General features: G+C 40.4%; 2 protein-coding genes across 2 annotated transcripts in view; one reads left to right on the forward strand and one right to left on the reverse strand.

Annotated features, from left to right (window-relative positions):
• Window positions 1-11,696, reverse strand: part of LOC109963622 (transient receptor potential cation channel subfamily M member 4-like) — a 25,877-nt gene extending 14,181 nt beyond the window's left edge. The window contains exons 1-17 of the mRNA XM_020606303.1: window positions 11,376-11,696; window positions 8,691-8,752; window positions 8,390-8,567; window positions 7,976-8,156; window positions 6,011-6,180; window positions 5,456-5,633; window positions 4,748-4,812; window positions 4,407-4,640; window positions 3,420-3,522; window positions 3,201-3,322; window positions 2,702-3,001; window positions 2,464-2,565; window positions 2,222-2,350; window positions 1,896-2,025; window positions 1,382-1,527; window positions 987-1,099; window positions 667-783 (exon numbers count right to left, since the gene is read on the reverse strand). Coding sequence (XP_020461959.1) covers window positions 667-783; window positions 987-1,099; window positions 1,382-1,527; window positions 1,896-2,025; window positions 2,222-2,350; window positions 2,464-2,565; window positions 2,702-3,001; window positions 3,201-3,322; window positions 3,420-3,522; window positions 4,407-4,640; window positions 4,748-4,812; window positions 5,456-5,633; window positions 6,011-6,180; window positions 7,976-8,156; window positions 8,390-8,567; window positions 8,691-8,752; window positions 11,376-11,468 — 2,423 coding nt within the window. The 5' untranslated portion in view covers window positions 11,469-11,696. The remainder of the gene's footprint in view (window positions 1-666; window positions 784-986; window positions 1,100-1,381; window positions 1,528-1,895; window positions 2,026-2,221; window positions 2,351-2,463; window positions 2,566-2,701; window positions 3,002-3,200; window positions 3,323-3,419; window positions 3,523-4,406; window positions 4,641-4,747; window positions 4,813-5,455; window positions 5,634-6,010; window positions 6,181-7,975; window positions 8,157-8,389; window positions 8,568-8,690; window positions 8,753-11,375) is intronic.
• Window positions 11,697-13,444: 1,748 nt separating this feature from the next.
• The window catches only part of LOC109963624 (synembryn-A-like), a 13,419-nt gene continuing 10,764 nt past the window's right edge, over window positions 13,445-16,099 (forward strand). Inside the window, exon 1 of the mRNA XM_020606306.1 lies at window positions 13,445-13,494. The gene's annotated coding sequence lies outside the window, so the exon portion shown is untranslated. The remainder of the gene's footprint in view (window positions 13,495-16,099) is intronic.

The raw sequence follows: 16,099 nt of genomic DNA on the forward strand, positions 1-16,099 counted from the left end.
ATCAGTATCCCCCAGTGTGAAAGGTGTCGCTCTGCCAAAGGGTCACTGGCATATCTTCTTTGGTTCTGCCCGACACCGAGCATCTTTTGGACTGCAATCTTCAACTGGCTCTCTAAATCTTATTCCAGTGACATTAAGCCTAATCACAGCCTGCTAATTTTTGGATGCTCTGCAGAGACTTCTGAACTGTCGCCTGATTTACAGAATGCCCTGCATCTTGGAATGGTGGCTGCTAAGAAACTCACTCTCTTGACCTGGAGGTCCACCACTCCACCCAGTTTTGAACATTGGCTAAAGGACATGTCTGTTACACAAATGGAAAAACTCGGCCATCACAACTCCACCACACTTAACAAATAAGAGAGGACATGGGGACCTTTCCTGGTACAAATCATCCACATAAAGATTTGGATTTGTTATATTATACAATAGGGCATGGAGTTCAACTTTATATGCCTAGCTGTGTTGCTCAATTTTAGTCTTAAGATATTATTGCATTAGGATTGTGAGAGACAGTTCTCTAGTTTTCTGTCTTCATTTTTAACTGTCTGGCAGCCTTTCCCCTGTTTTTTTTTTTTTTTTTAAACAAAGAAATAAACAACCTCACAGCTCAGCAGAAATAAGGCTTTACAGAATACTACTGAGTAGTGTACGTAGGAGTATTACATGTGCTTGATGTCCGAGAAAGAGAAGATGGTGGTGCCATAGGCGTTGTCATCTTGGCCCAACCCGTCCTCGTTAGGCCTCTCCTCCACCTCCTCTTGCTGCTGGTCTGTGTGACTCCTGTGAGGTGGAGTGTGTTACAATACAACATTAAATTTGATATACACATACACCAGAGATATCACTATACAAACACAAAGCAAAGTGTGTGGAAAATCAAATCAACACCAGTTCTGAAATCTTCTGAATGCTAAAAAGTAAGAAAGAGTCAAAAAAAAAAGGTTTGTCAAAAAGTAATTGAATTTCAAGTATGTGGTCTTTACCTGAAGGAAATAAAGTTGGTGTAGCAAAGGATGGGGCAGAAGAAGGTGAGCAGGAGCCTCCACACCTCTGTGTTCTTCTTCATGTCACCCCACCAGATCTGGGACAACAGAGACTGGAGGAGAAGTAACAGCTTGTAAATGAAAAGCAAACAAATGAGATGATTTCAGTTTCTCTTTACAAGTTATGGCAGAGTGGAATTTGAAAGTAATGAATGTTACTTTGTATGGCCCTTACCGCAATACAAAGAGAATCAGGTTTAACCCACATGTACTTGTAAACATAAACGCAAAGTAAACATAAATGGAACTGGTTAAACTGGCACAATATAGTCAAAGACTTAGATCCATTGTCGTCTTTGATACCATATCACACTGGTGTGTAAACACTGACACACCTGTACGCCATCATGGCTGAAGAAGAGACGTGCATCAGCACCCACTCCCATCTGGAGGCAGGTGGTACCGCTCCAAACTGGAGATTTCCTAATCAGCAGCGTGAAAGAGCGACTCTCATTGTTCCGATAACAAGAGCTGAAGATGTCTAAGAGGAGGAAAAGGTGTGCAGAAAAGGTCTGGTTACATGGCTGCCACTTAGAAAATAAAAATGAAAGTGACTACGAGGAAACAATAACGCAAAAGAAAAGCAATTCTGAAAATCAACTATCATACAATGGTCATGCATGCAATGCTTCATTTGAGGCAGAATTTAAATATCTACTTATTACCATTAGCAACATAAAGACTAAACTGCTAAATAACTCATGTGTCACATAATTTACTAATAAAGAGTGGCCAACTTAAACTGAGTAGAACACTGTGATATTTAATATCTAATCATCACTTAGACACCCTTCTTTAATCAGTTGTTGTTTAAATAAACATTAGTGGATGATGTATTCAGTGTCTCACCATGTGCCAGGCTCTCAAACTTCTGGGCCAGCTCTTTCATTGACAGTTTGGTCTCCGTTTCTATCTCCAGCTTAGACAGCTCTCTCAGGATCTTACAGCCACTCAGAGCACTCAGCACCGACTCACCTGCCTGGAAGACACAGAGGGATGTCAGAGAACTTCTTTTTCACAGGTACTAAAAATCTATAGTTTTTGCAATTATATTAATAGTCACTGTCAAACATTTTGTCCCCCTGTCAAGTTATCCTGATTCAGTTATGTGCTCTTTTTAAACAGTTTGAACATCAGAGCATATTCTTGCTTTCTGTAAGTGCCAGAGGTTTTACCATCTCCCAGAAGAAAGTGGCCATCTCACTGCGGTTCTGCAGCACTGCCCAGATGAAGAGTGAGTGCCAGGGGAAGAGGCAGGGCTCCTTCCGGTAAGAGCGGTCTCCACGCAGTAGCTTACTGGCTTGCTGGGATGAATGAAAAAATTAAAGAGAAGGAATATCAGACAACAATGGTTTATTAGCTTTGAGATACATTGGGGCCATTTTATTATGTCAACATATTCAGAGGTTTGGAGTACCCTAAGAGCACTCCTCTTGGATGGAAACTTGTCTAAGCCCAACACATCATAGTAGAATGGCTGGCAGACATCACTCATCAACAGCTCCAGGACCCCTGACACCTGGGTAAAAAGGGGGTCAAGAAATAAAAACAGGATTAAAGGTAAATACAGTTTTTGTTCCACATCATTTCTGAGTTGACATAAAAAAAAAAAAAACAGGCCAAGGCATAGATGTCTTATTCAAAAATAAAGACACCTCAAAGAGGCTGATCTCCGTCGCTGGCCCGCTCTGTATGTTCTCTGCTCCAACTTTGGAAGGTGAGTCCTTCTGGACAGACAGTGTAGGCGCAGGTGCTGTAATTCTTAGCCGTTCTCCTAGGCAGCGCCGTAGCAGTTGGTAGAGAAGCGTCCCCTCGGCTACTGAGCAGTAGAGATTTTCCAGCCTGTCATAAGTCAGGTAGTCCAGGATGCTGAAGCCATTCTCAGTGAAAAGACGCACAAACTGAGGCTTGTCATTGATTAGGGCATCAGTCATAGAGTCTTCCAATTCTTCATACTATGGGATTGGGTCAAGATCATTTGTTAAGCAGGTTTCACTCCAAAGACAAAACTTATATAAACAATGCCACTGCACAGCAGGATTAGTGTGTTTTAATTGTCCAAAATGGTACAATGCACTACACATACTGCAATGCATCTAGCCTGGTAGTATTTCTCTGACTGTAACATCTGATGTGATAACTTTCCCCTTTCACCTTCCAGTGAATGTCTCCATTGAAGAGTTCACTCTTAGCGATGTCAACCCTATTCCATGCAACTGCTAGCTTCAGCTCTTCACTATAAGGGCTAGCATCAGCTGCCACGTGCTGTTTACTAGCTGAAAAACACAGAGTTACACCACAAAGACTAAAATAAAGACATGTTGTCACCTAAAATATTTGCAAAATTCATAAACATTGATTAATTGTGTGTACCTCCCACCAGTGTTTTGAGCAGGACTGTGTCAAAATCATTTGGGCTCTCCTGCTCTCCATGGTAGACTGTAATCAAGTCTCTGTTCTGGCAGATGCTCAGAGCCTGGAGACCCACAATAAAGAGACAGAAATCAATTAAATTTAGAATAAATGACCACAGATTTGTTCATACTAATAAACTGATTTTAAAAAGGAAAGTGATGTAAAATGATTTGGTGGCAAAATACAGTGGTGTGAAAAAGTGTTTGCCCCCTTACCGATTTCTTATCTTTTTGCATGTTTGTCACACTGTAATGTTTCAGATCGTCAAACAAATTTATATATTAGTCAAAGATAACACAAGTAAACACATCATGCAGTTTTTAAATGAAGGTTTTTATTATTAAGACTGCATGATGTGTTTACTTGTGTTATCTTTGACTAATATATAAATTTGTTTGACGATCTGAAACATTACAGTGTGACAAACATGCAAAAAGATAAGAAATCAGTAAGGGGGCAAACACTTTTTCACACCACTGTATACTGTCAAATCCATGATTTCATTAAGTGCTTCTTATTTTCAGCTACCATAAACTAAAAAAGCGACAAACTCAATCACGACCACTGTGAGGAGGAAGCCGGTTTCTATGCTGAATGACAGACTGAGACCGAGAACGGCCAAGATCCTTAGTGAAGCACAAGCCCGTGTTTCTCACAAAATTATAATTGCAACTTATCAAAACCACTCAACTACAGTCTTACTGTTGCTGCATAACAAAAAAATTGGATTTCCATGAATTTAGTGATGACTACATTTGAAATGTAGCATTAAATAATTTCCAGTGACAAGGTTGTTGTTCAATAAATCTGAAGAAGTCTACTGTATACATCCTCAACAAAACACACTGGACACTAAATATACATGGTAAAACAATGCCCACAGGCCTTCCACTTTGACAATGAACGTCAAAATCCAAATGATGCGTCTCCATTGACAGCTCTTACCTGTTCAACTAGTTTGTCAGTCTCCGCTTCAGAAGGAAAGTACTTCTTAACCCGTTCTGCCACTCTCTCTTTCAGATCCACACAGGGACCCGCCTCACCATCAACCTCACTGGAAGAATGGACCACTGAGGCCGACAAAAACTTCTCCAAAATGTCACTCAAGAAGTCAGCCAAGCCCCCTGAGCCAGCCAGTACCAGCCAGGGTATGGAGTTTTTCAGAGAAAGATCAACTCTCTGACATAAGAGAAAAGAGATTTCTTTATGGAATGCAAAGGTATAAAAATAGATTGTTATTAAAACTAACCAAATATTTCTTTGAATGTAAAAAGCAGTGACTGTACCTCCAGCATGTTTGCTTCCCCTGATATCAACATACAAAGGACAGGGATGTCAATGCTGCCGCTGCCTAAAAAAGTACAAACATTTTTACACATTTCTAGAGTGCATTGGTAAATTAGTTGCTTACAGTGACATCATGATCATGTTTGCAAACTTCAAACAATTAATCCTGCATATTTCTTCTAATGCAAGAGCTGAGAGGGGAAGAAAGAGGAGCCAGTTAAATTTCTTTCCAGTTTTTTTTTTTTGTTACATAAATCTCTGCTTGATTTTACATGTTTAAGAGCAGTGTGTCAAATTCCTGCAGTAGCATGCAATGGTATTCATTCAGCAGACACCAAAGGATAATATTAAAGGATCACCACAAGAGTGAAATCAGAGTTGAATGTAAAACAACAAGCTCATGGTTGTAAAACTGTTTATGTTGTAACAGAAAAGAAGTTGAAGATCTGCTATTTAAGTTAGGTACAATCTTGAGCTGTCTTTAGGTGAATGTAAGATTAGCCCAGATTATGTTAACACTCTTCATGCATGTATACTGGTTTCCCATATCCAGTTGTACCATCAAAACCAGTGAAGGAACTACTATTTCCCCCTATGTCTTTCAGTCACCGGTATCATACCTCAGCTCTGTCCAAGCAAGCAATGTCTTCTCATAACATGATTCTCTATATAACAGTGTAACCTAGTGTTATTCTGCCATCTCTCACCCCAGATTCCTGTGCGCTGATGGGAGATGTAGTCCTCCAGTTTGGCCCTAAACCCCGTTTCTCCTCCTCTGCGTCCTACAGTCCCATTGTCCACCAGCAGGAAGGCCTGATAGTTGTTGTCCAGGCAGCAGTAGTCCTGGGACGTGTTGTGAACATTGTACTTAGCAGGTAGGCTGCCCTGTAAAAGGATCCAAAACAGGTTACTGAAGGGTTTCTTCCACTAAAGGTAAGAAGCAACAGTGCACTGGAGGCCTCAGTTTGGTTGATAGTGTTTCAAACTGGGACTCCAGATTGTGAAGGTGAAAAAAACAGTTGCTTCTGACAGTATTCACACTTGTTAAATATTTGCACACTTTGTAATCTCAATTTCATTTTAAAATAGATGTAACTGTCTATAAAACCCATCAATCCACAAAGTTGAAAACCTATTCAGAAATTTTTGCAAATATATTACCCATTCCCATGTACCCAATCAGTGAGCCTGATATACAAGACGTGATCATGATACATTTTAGAGGGTCAAGAAAATTGTAAATATGTAAGAGCTTGTACAACCTGGGGGTTAACCAGCTGCTGTCGGTTGTGCACCAGGCCCCAGGGAGTAATGCCCAGTGCCACTACTTTATTCAGGGAGACTGACGAGGCTGCAGTAGCATGATCCCTCACTGCCTTTCCAACACATCTCCCTACACCTTCTCGTAGGCCTGATGTGAGGATCCACGCTCCTGGGTGGGAAATTTAAGACAAAAAGAGATGCTGTTTGGTTGTGGATTTGCTTCTTAGGATGGAGAAATAACATTTTTTTGTCCTGTTAATAGCTGGAATTTTTTTATGACTGAATAATGGCATGTCATAACAACCTCTACAGTCATAAGTAAATCACTATGTTACATTTCACCAACTTACACAACCAGAGAAGAGTCAGTACATTTTAATGCATAAACCTTCCTTCATCCCTTTGCCTTTAATATTTCCTCCTAAGGATTTATGGCCAGTTCTGTTGTGTGTCTTTATAAAGCTGAAGTTCAACAAGAGTCATACAGTACAGTATCTCTTGACAGACATCTATATTTGCAAGTTTCACAGATGGTTCAAAATGGAACCGAATCACATTAGAAAGAAAAGAAACCAAAACCAGAAGGAAACCAAAAGAATGGAAACCACAATAGCAGAGCAGAGATTGATGCATACTTATCTGGAAATACAGTGGTTTGAAAGTTGCTTTAAGGGGAACTACTGGTGTATATACACCACAGTAAAGCACACTACTACTGTATTTCTCTCACTACTCGACCATAAGCTTTTCTTATCCAACAACTGTTTGTACTCAGGCCAAGCAGCAGCAGCGCCTGAATGTTTGGCATGTGTCTTATTATCTTTGCTTTGATCTGTGGCAGCAGAAAGTTCTGGCACAGCTTCACCCACTGCCAAGGTGCACAGACAAGGAAAAAACAAACTGCAAAACAAAAAGACCAGCAACATTTACAGTGTTTTGAGGAACTTTAATAAAAAGACCAACATGTTTCAGCATGAAGCCTCCGTCAGGGTCTGTTAAAAGCACACAACAAGAGCCCTATAAATAATACAAATATTAAAATAAAAACCTTAAAAACAACCAGTCACATACAAGCTCATACATGTTAGCCAATAAAAAAACATGCACATAAGTGGGTCAAGTACATGGTCACGTGGCCAAAAGCCAAACATATTCAAGGGCCAAATTGACAGAGGAGCACCAGATGTGTCTAATAACTGACACGGCTTGATCTGTGGCCTCAGAGAAAAGCTAGTTAAAGTGACTTCAGATGATGGGAGATCAGTACCAGGATGTGCCACCTACACTTGGCACAGTGGTGCCAAACCACCCCACAGAGTCATGCAGTGCAATGATACTATGTTTTGTAACAGCGGGATTTTTCCTGCTAAAAACCCTCATGAGTAGGTTCTGTGTATTCTAAGAAAGTCTGAGAGGATTTGAAGTCATGCAGACCGTCTATGAAAACCCCAAGCAAAAAGACAGGAAACTGAAAAGTATGTCAGTCTTTAGGTTCTAATCTAAATTACAGAAGTATCGGGTTTAAACGGTACAATCACAGAAAAGACCTCAAGGGACCTAATGTAAATATAATTAAATACTGCTATACAAGAGCATCAATTCAGGCTGAAAATCATTTGTTGGGTGTAAAACAGGACTAGAAACGAGCACTTTGATATTCTATATGTGCTAATTGAACAAACTGACACAAAGGACCCAACGCAGCTTTAGCCAAGCGTCTGTGCCCAAATTCAAGTAGTTACATCAGTAAAAACAATTTTCTCATATGTGAAATGAGAAAAATCTGGACAATCATGACAAGATATGATGGTGAACTCAAGCAAACTGATATTACCCAGATAGTGTAAATACTATATATGGGTTTGACAATACAGGTGGCTTGAAAGTCATGACCCACATTCATAGCAGTGTTTGAAGTGGTGATTTAGTTACTTTGAGTCACTGTTTACTTTTCATGTGTTTACCTGTGCTCTGTGAGGCTTTCACCAGCCCTTGCCTGAGGACCTCCCGTACCCAGGTCTTCAGCTTTGTGCTGGTTTCTCCGCCCACCACCGAAACAACCAGATTGGGCGTAGGTAGACCCCAAGTGCCTGTCATGAGGGTGTAGACCATAGATGGGGGTGTGTCCGATGACAAGCGCAGGAACTGAGGTCCCAGTGAAAGACAAAAAATTAAACATTTGAGATTGATTCAAACACCATTTTTGTATGAAACACACGCTAAATCATAACACAAAGGGGCTCTGAGATCCTTAGGAAGCAGTCAGCTGGTCAAACCTTGGGTCAGACCCAAAGAGGGTGAAGCTGTTTTTAGCCACTATGCTGCACACACATGACCCATTCAGAGAACATTTATCAGTTTGACAGAAAAGCACCCACATAGCTTTGCCTCTTGCTGGCTCCTGAAAACTGCAGCTCTCCAAAGGCATCTGTCGGGTATTCAGAGGAATGCTGGGTGCTGTTCCATTGGTTAACAATCGCTGTGCTGAAATAGTCACCGAGCGCCACAGTGCCATGGGCAGTTCTCACACCCCCACACTGGCAGAACATGCCATTACTGCAAGAAGGGAGAGGATAATACATCAACATGGAAACATGACCATCTTATACAATACATCACCACAGTCATTAGAGGGGTATTACTATCACAAAGGAGTGTGCTCCACAGAGTTCACAGTACCGGAAAGAATCCTCTACAAAGGTGGTGCAGACTCTTTTCTTGAAGAGCTTGGGGATCCAACTCTGGAAAGAATTTCAGCAAGTTAATAAACAAGTTCATACATTTTATATACAGGCTGTTTATTTCTGGAAATCGTGTGGCTTCAGGGTCTAGAAAACTCTGTTCTGTGACTCAGCTTAGTTTATCAAGCCAGTATTACATGTACACTTTATAGATGATATCATCGTTGTCAGGTGCATTTATAATGATAAATGATCAGAAACCTATGATTTATGAATGTTTAAAGAGGTCAATGTCTTAGACTTGGTGGAAGTAGACTGGCATTGACTTGCAGAGCATATGAGAGGAGCGGAGCGTTGAGTCTTTCTGCCCCTCGCTCATGGAGCTGTTTGCCCACTCCACTCCCCCACTCAAAGCTGCACCAGGCAGCAGTGCTCATTATCGCTCAGCGCTCAACTCAGATTGCATCCCGCTCCACTCAAATCGCACCCACACACTCCAAAAAAGGGAAAAAATCTGCATGCCTTTCACTTTTAGCATAAACCTTAGTCTTACATCCCAAAGAACGACAGCTACTTTTTCCCCAAACACAAATGATTTATTTCAAATTACCATTAGGCCTACAGTCTGTAACAAGGAACAGAACACAAGATGTTATATGTATAATTCAACAAATCAGTGGGCCCAATTAAATAAAAATATACAGTACACCTGTATGACCTTTCAGTTTCCTTTTTAAAGTACATTAGGAACTCCATTATTGAGCTTGCAACAGCAGATTTTTGACTGAAAAGTGTTGGATGACTGTTCAAGACACAGATGCATTCTGGGTCAGGCTTGGGCATGCTTCAGGCTTATGGTGTGAGCAGTACTGGAGGGAAATTGGAGCGGGACACAGGGTGATGCTCTCTCCTCTTTTTAGAAAAGGCGCTCTGAGCTCCGTCCATAATCCGCCCGCTCGTCCTCTGCTCACAGGCTCTGTTTACTTGATACAATTAGCCTGAACTTCTCAAGGAGTCGTTAGTTCATCTCTAAATATTTCTAAAATCAAATTCTTTATTGCTCTTTATCTGTGTTTTTTTAAGAACAGCAGAGACAGTTGGGCTATACATAAATATTTTGCTAAAATGTATTTTGAAATGTGGAATTGTAAATGTCTGATGTCAAATTAACTTTGCCCCTGATCCAGATCCAGGATTTTAGGATGCGTTTTGCATTGTTCTGGATATCATTTTTCACAAGGGACCCATTTGTGTGAGCGAATGTTGTGCCTTGGTGGAGGTACATGTGCTCTCTGAATGTTCTTGTTGCACATGTTAACACACACTTTGCATGCATGTTAACCAGCTGAGCCTGATGGCTTGCTATACAAAGCCTCAGCATTCAGCCTACGATCACTAAATATCACAGCACTAGAACTGGCAACGCTAAACAGAATGCAACCATTTAAATGTTATTAGTTATACACCAAGGCTGTAGCTAAAAATATGCTGTAAAAACAATGCCAACTTTTAACTTTATCTTGCTTTTATCCTCTAGAGGTTGGTATTAATGGTGGCTGTGTTTGTTACCACTAATGGAGTGATCACTGCAGCTAATATTAATTGGCTTGTACCCTACGTTAATCTCAGTAAGTACACACTCCTAGCTTATTATGAGTATGCACAGTGGTGGAAAGTAACTAAGTACCTTTAATAAGCAAATACTGCACAATCTAGAGGTTTCTATACTAAGTATTTTTATTTTCTACTACTTCATACTTTAATTTCACTACATTTCACAGCACTACATCTATTTATTCTCTTTAGTTACTAGTTATTTTTCACAATCATATTAATAATACAACATACAAGATTGTTGATTCCTGGTGGAAAAATCATAAACTACCCAGCAGCATGTTAATGAAGTCCTATGATATGATAGTTAAAAAATAGCTCCACCTTTACCAACATTAAATGTTATGTCCACTAAAATTTACGTGTAACGTGGCATTCTGCATAATAGATAGTCTACTTTTACTTTGAGTACTTTAAGTATATTGATGCTTTTGTACTCTCACTTAAGTAAGATTTTATACAGGACTTTTACTTGTAACAGAGTACTTTTACACTGTGGAGCTGGTAGTTTTAATTAATTAGAGAATTTGAATCCTCCTTCCACCATGCGCTCGTCTTTGTTTTGAAATAAGACAGCTAACTTTAAGTAGAACTATGCTGTCAGAAAGCTTTTTTATCCAAAGCCAGCCACAGGGGCCGACTGGGCTAGTTTCTGTTAGTGTGTGCATGGATGTGTTGTTAAACTTCCCATACGTTTTCTGCAACAAAGCTAGTTTAACTTCCGCTTGTTTGACAAATATGTCACCAAGCAGAAATCAGCTGGCCTGAGTCATAGCTGGGTCAAAATGCGAGTCTGTATACACACACAACGTCATATTACCTTTGGTTCTCCAAGAGCAGACCCTAAATTGTGTGTATAATATTAGTTACACGACAGTTTAAAGCGCTTCCCGAAGTAAGCAAAGGTTTGTCCGCCGTCATCTCGCGACACGTCCACGGGGAATAAATTCCAGCTACAACTTTCAGGAAAATCTCCCCTTAGTAAATTTCTCCCTCTTAACATTTTCGCAACTTTGCCATCAAACCTTAGAATCACAACAGCGGCTACATAGTTTTATGAAAAGCCTACCCAGTCTTTTTCAGATTTAGGACTTTTCTCCCCGCCGCCGGCTCCTTCTCTTCGTCTTTCGGTGTCTTTCATGCCTTTTCCCCTGCTGTACATTTCAGTAAGACAAAGGAGACTTCAGGGTTTCTGTCTGCCCATGCTCCATTATTTGATGGAGTCCTAAATTAAATACACCAAAAACAAAGAAACGCTATTTCCGAGCGGAGTGTATGTGTAGGGCATTCCTTGGAATCACACAGGTGAGGGTGTGGTTTGACAGTTGGCGGACGAGTTGCAAACGCCGTCCTCCAAAATAGGAGTGTACATTACCAAACAGACATTTCATTCCTGGGTTAGTGTCCGGCTTTTTTCAGAGAGCCGGGTCATTTGGCTGAGCTCTGGAATAGGCTCAGGCTCCCAAACGGATCTTCATTTAGTACTACTTCTGGCTTTTATAATTCGGCCAAAGTTAGCAATGTTCTGACCTATTATTGGCATGAGTGTGCACCTATATCACTCAAATTATACAATTATACTAAACCTTACAAATTCTGTCTTACATTATGTTTGGTATAAAGTCATTAATGCACAACAGTTCTGATATGCCCATGAGGTTTGTTAGTACAGCCTTCTCTATGTTAGTTTTATTTACGAATTCTACTTTCTGCCTTTGTGTTGTCTGTGTTATTAAAATACAACCAAATGCTCCGTTTTCATGTCACTTAAATCCGCGCTCCTCTCTGTTCTGTCAGACCACCCCTCCCCATTTAACCTGATGGTACGATCCTTGTCTGACGTCACACCTGATTGGACGCAGGAACACACATCTGTCAAGGCAACATTCAGTCGGAGTGTTAGTTAATATAGTATCGACTGTCGTTCTGTGGTGTATTAACAAACAACACAAAACAACAACCAGAGCAAACTACATCACTACCTGGTAAAACATGAATCGATGCTCTTTACAGTCCTATTGCAAAATGAATTAATTCCACTACTAAGTCCCACTGAATGATTTTTAACATCACTGTGTGCATTGCTAATTGCTACTCAACTGTCTTGGTTGCCTAAATTTCAATCAGAAGATGTGCTCATTTGAAATACAAAAGACCAAACTATCCCGTGGATGGATTCCTGACAAAGTGTAATACTTATAAAGCAATTCTAGTCAGAGGACAATGTTTCAGGGACCCTTTGGCTTCTTAAAGACTTGAAAGCTAATGCTCCATGGTGAGCTCCCATGTATGCAATCTGCAGAAGTCTGTTACTCAAAGCAGGTTAATGCAGGTGTGCATAAACTCCACACACCTATTTATATTAAATATTTATTGTACAATACATTTAAATATATGATTTGGCACTTTACACATTATTAAAATATCCCCATTCTGACCTTACAGAGCATATATCCATATTAAGTACCAGTCAGTTCAATCACATACAGAGATATTTGGTTGGAAATAGATGAAGACTATGTCGAAAAGTCTCCACCTCCTTAGTCCATTACTTGCTGTCATTCCTCTTCGTCTTATCTGCCATAACCCTGTGGGTCATTGGCCTTTTTTGACCCATCCTTCCCTTTTGTTTTGCTTAAGTTGAATAAAGTGTTGGCCAAGTTGTGAATCTGGCATGTCCCAAGGTGGCAACCATGCTGAGGTGTTCGTCGTGGACGTAACTTCACCGCCATGCTGTCAGTGATGAAGGGCAAAATAAAGGATGAAAGTCAAACTTGAGCCTCAAAATGTTAAATGAAACATTTATTAAATAATTGTCAGTTTTTCAATATTGATTTTACTAACAGCTATAATAAGTCAAAGTCAAGTAAACAATTTTATTTGCCCAAAACCGTTAAAAAAAACTTTGACCAACAATGCCTTGCAATAACCTTGCATTACAGTCTACTTCTTTACAATGTGAGAAATAATACAACTGCTTACAGTATGTTTTCAATTTTTATGCTCTTTCACACCTGTGTTTCAGTGCATCCAGGTCTAGATGTTTAACTTCTGAATGAAACGGGGTGATCTTCAGTGCTGGAGCATGCACCTCATGTGTCTCCAATGTCGTTTTTGCCCCTGCAGCCTGGACAGCGTCCCCCGTGAGGACAGTGTCTGCGATGGACCTGTGGATGCAACAGAATGCGGTACTGAATAAAATGCATTTTATGAACAAAACAACTCTGTTAAGATTCATGTAAGATACAGAGAAACAATTATCTAGGGCCCCTTAATTATCCTAACATTCATTATGGCTGCTGTCAGTATTTCTCTTCCGTCATTAGATACTTTTATCTTTCACTGACCTGTGAGTTGGTCTAAGTGGTGAGGCAGCGCTCAGAGGTACAGTCAGCAGCAGCAGAACAGTTATCTCCATACCACCCTGGCCTGTTGCAAAAAAAACAATGGTTGATGCTGTGGAAACATATTGTCCTGATTAGACTCATTCAAATGTTCTTTAGCTTTAATGACATACAAACATAAACATCTTTGACAAGAAAGGTCAACACATATATCTATTATGCATCAGAGGAATCTAAATGATGAAACTTACCACTAAGAAAATGAAATGAAAAACTTGCTGCGGCTTTTTGAGTAAACCGTCAGTCCAGAGGTGCGGATGCTGAATCGACCTTGCTGGTTGTTGGACGTCCTAGTCTGTCATCCCTCTCCACCTCTGGTCCTTTATAGTCTGAGGGGGTGGGACTATAACGTAGTCATTATGATGGAAACTCCTACACTTGCAATCAATCAGTTAAGTTGGCACTTTTTAACCTCTGTTATAAGAACTGTGAATCTATCATAAATAAGCTTTTAACAACTGCATCTAAACACAACTTTGTACCTATTCTTGAAGTGTCTTGTACCTTATGTGACATTGATTCCTATGTTCACTCCTGCCCCCTCCTTCACATCCTCCTCCATCTTTCTTCTCTGCCAGTGCACTTTCTGCTGAGCAATTGTTCTAGAAATTGTTTTTTCATTTCCATCACCTGCAGGAAGCCCTCTGAGCCCAAAATAACCCTTAATTTTCCTCCAGGATTTTCTTTATCACTCCATTCTTCCTGTGTCTTTTCCCTTGAGTCACTTCTGCCTTGATTAAATTATTTCTCACTCACACAAGGGACACACAATAACTATTTTATAAACAAGTTTTTTCATCTCATACTTTTATTCAAAGATATTATTTCTGATACATTTATAGCAGTCAGGGTCAATTTATAGCTTTATTATAATTTAAAATGCCCATGAAATTAAAGATATGGTGAACTTTTCAGAATAACCTCTCTCTAGGAAATGACTGGGTAATATTTTATCTTTTAAATGAATTAGTCACGTTTAATGTTCTCCAACCTCCACATTTTGTTTCTCCCAGCTTCTCTCATTCTCTCTAAATTACAGCTTCCTTTCTCAAGCCCATTGTGCACATTTCCTTTGACTGCCATCTGTGTAGTTTGTGCTGTCAGAGCAGTGCACTGAGTCATCACTGGTGCACGTGCATACCAACACATTGGCAGTGAAATGATAAGTCACGTAGTGTCACATAGAATTAAGTATGGTAAATGGTCTTATACTTGTATAGCGCCTTTCTATGCTTTTACAGCACACTCAAAGCACTTTCACATTATTCAGCCATTCACACTCCCAAGAACTCACACACCGGTGACATCACCGGGAGCAACTGGGGGTACAGTGTCTTGCTCAAGGACACCTCGACATGTTGACTGGGCAAGCCGGGAATCGAACCGCTAATCCTCCAGTTAGGAAACGACCCACTCTACCTCCTGAGCCACAGCCGCCCTGAGACAAGCATAAGCTACTAGCAGGATCAACTGTGTGCTGTTCAATGAATAATTCCTCTTAAAAGGGTGACACTACAGCAGATGTCTATCTGGCAATGCTGTTACCAAAACAATGTCGGACTCCGTACTTTTCTCTGAACACCTACCCAATGTGACCAGTGATGACATGTTTAGCTGCATGTCGTCATTCAACCGCTGGCTGTCTAGGTGGTGCCCAGAAAATAACATGGGCTTCATAGACAACTGGAAAACATTTTGGGGAAAACCTGGTCTGATTAGTAGAGATGGCATCCATCCCACTTTGGGTGGTGCAGCTCTTTTATCTAGAAATCTGGACGAGTTTATTTTACAACCTAAATTATGACAACCCAGAGTTGAGTCCAGGACACAGGGTCGCAGTCTTACATGCCTCTCTGCTGTCTCCTTGCAGCTGCTACCCACCCAACGCTCCCAGTACCCCATAGAGACTGTGTCTGCCCCCCGCCCACCTAAATTATATAAATCAAGAATCAGCTCCAGAGGAGTTATTCATAAGAACCTAATTAAAATTAAGACTACTCCTCTTGTAGTAGAAAGTAATAGGACAATCAAATGTGGTCTAGTAAATATCAGTTCTCTCTCATCTAAATCTCTGTTAGTGGACGATTTGATAAGTGAACATCACATTGACTTATTGTGTCTTACTGAAACATGGTTACAACAGGAAGAACATGTCAGTCTAAATGAATCCACCCCACCAGGTCACAGTAACTGTCACAACCCTCGAAACACAGGCCGAGGTGGAGGTGTAGCAGCGATCTTTGACTCAAGCTTATTAATCAACCCTAGACCTAAACATAGTTATAACTCATTTGAAAGTCTCAGTCTGAGTCTCTCACATCCAAACTGGAAAATTCAAAAGTCAGTTCTATTTGTTATTGTATACTGTCCACCTGCTCCCTATTCACAG

This window comes from Monopterus albus, unplaced genomic scaffold (assembly GCF_001952655.1).
Source record: "Monopterus albus unplaced genomic scaffold, M_albus_1.0 scaffold76.1, whole genome shotgun sequence".
In the NCBI taxonomy this organism is placed as follows: Eukaryota; Metazoa; Chordata; class Actinopteri; order Synbranchiformes; family Synbranchidae; genus Monopterus; species Monopterus albus.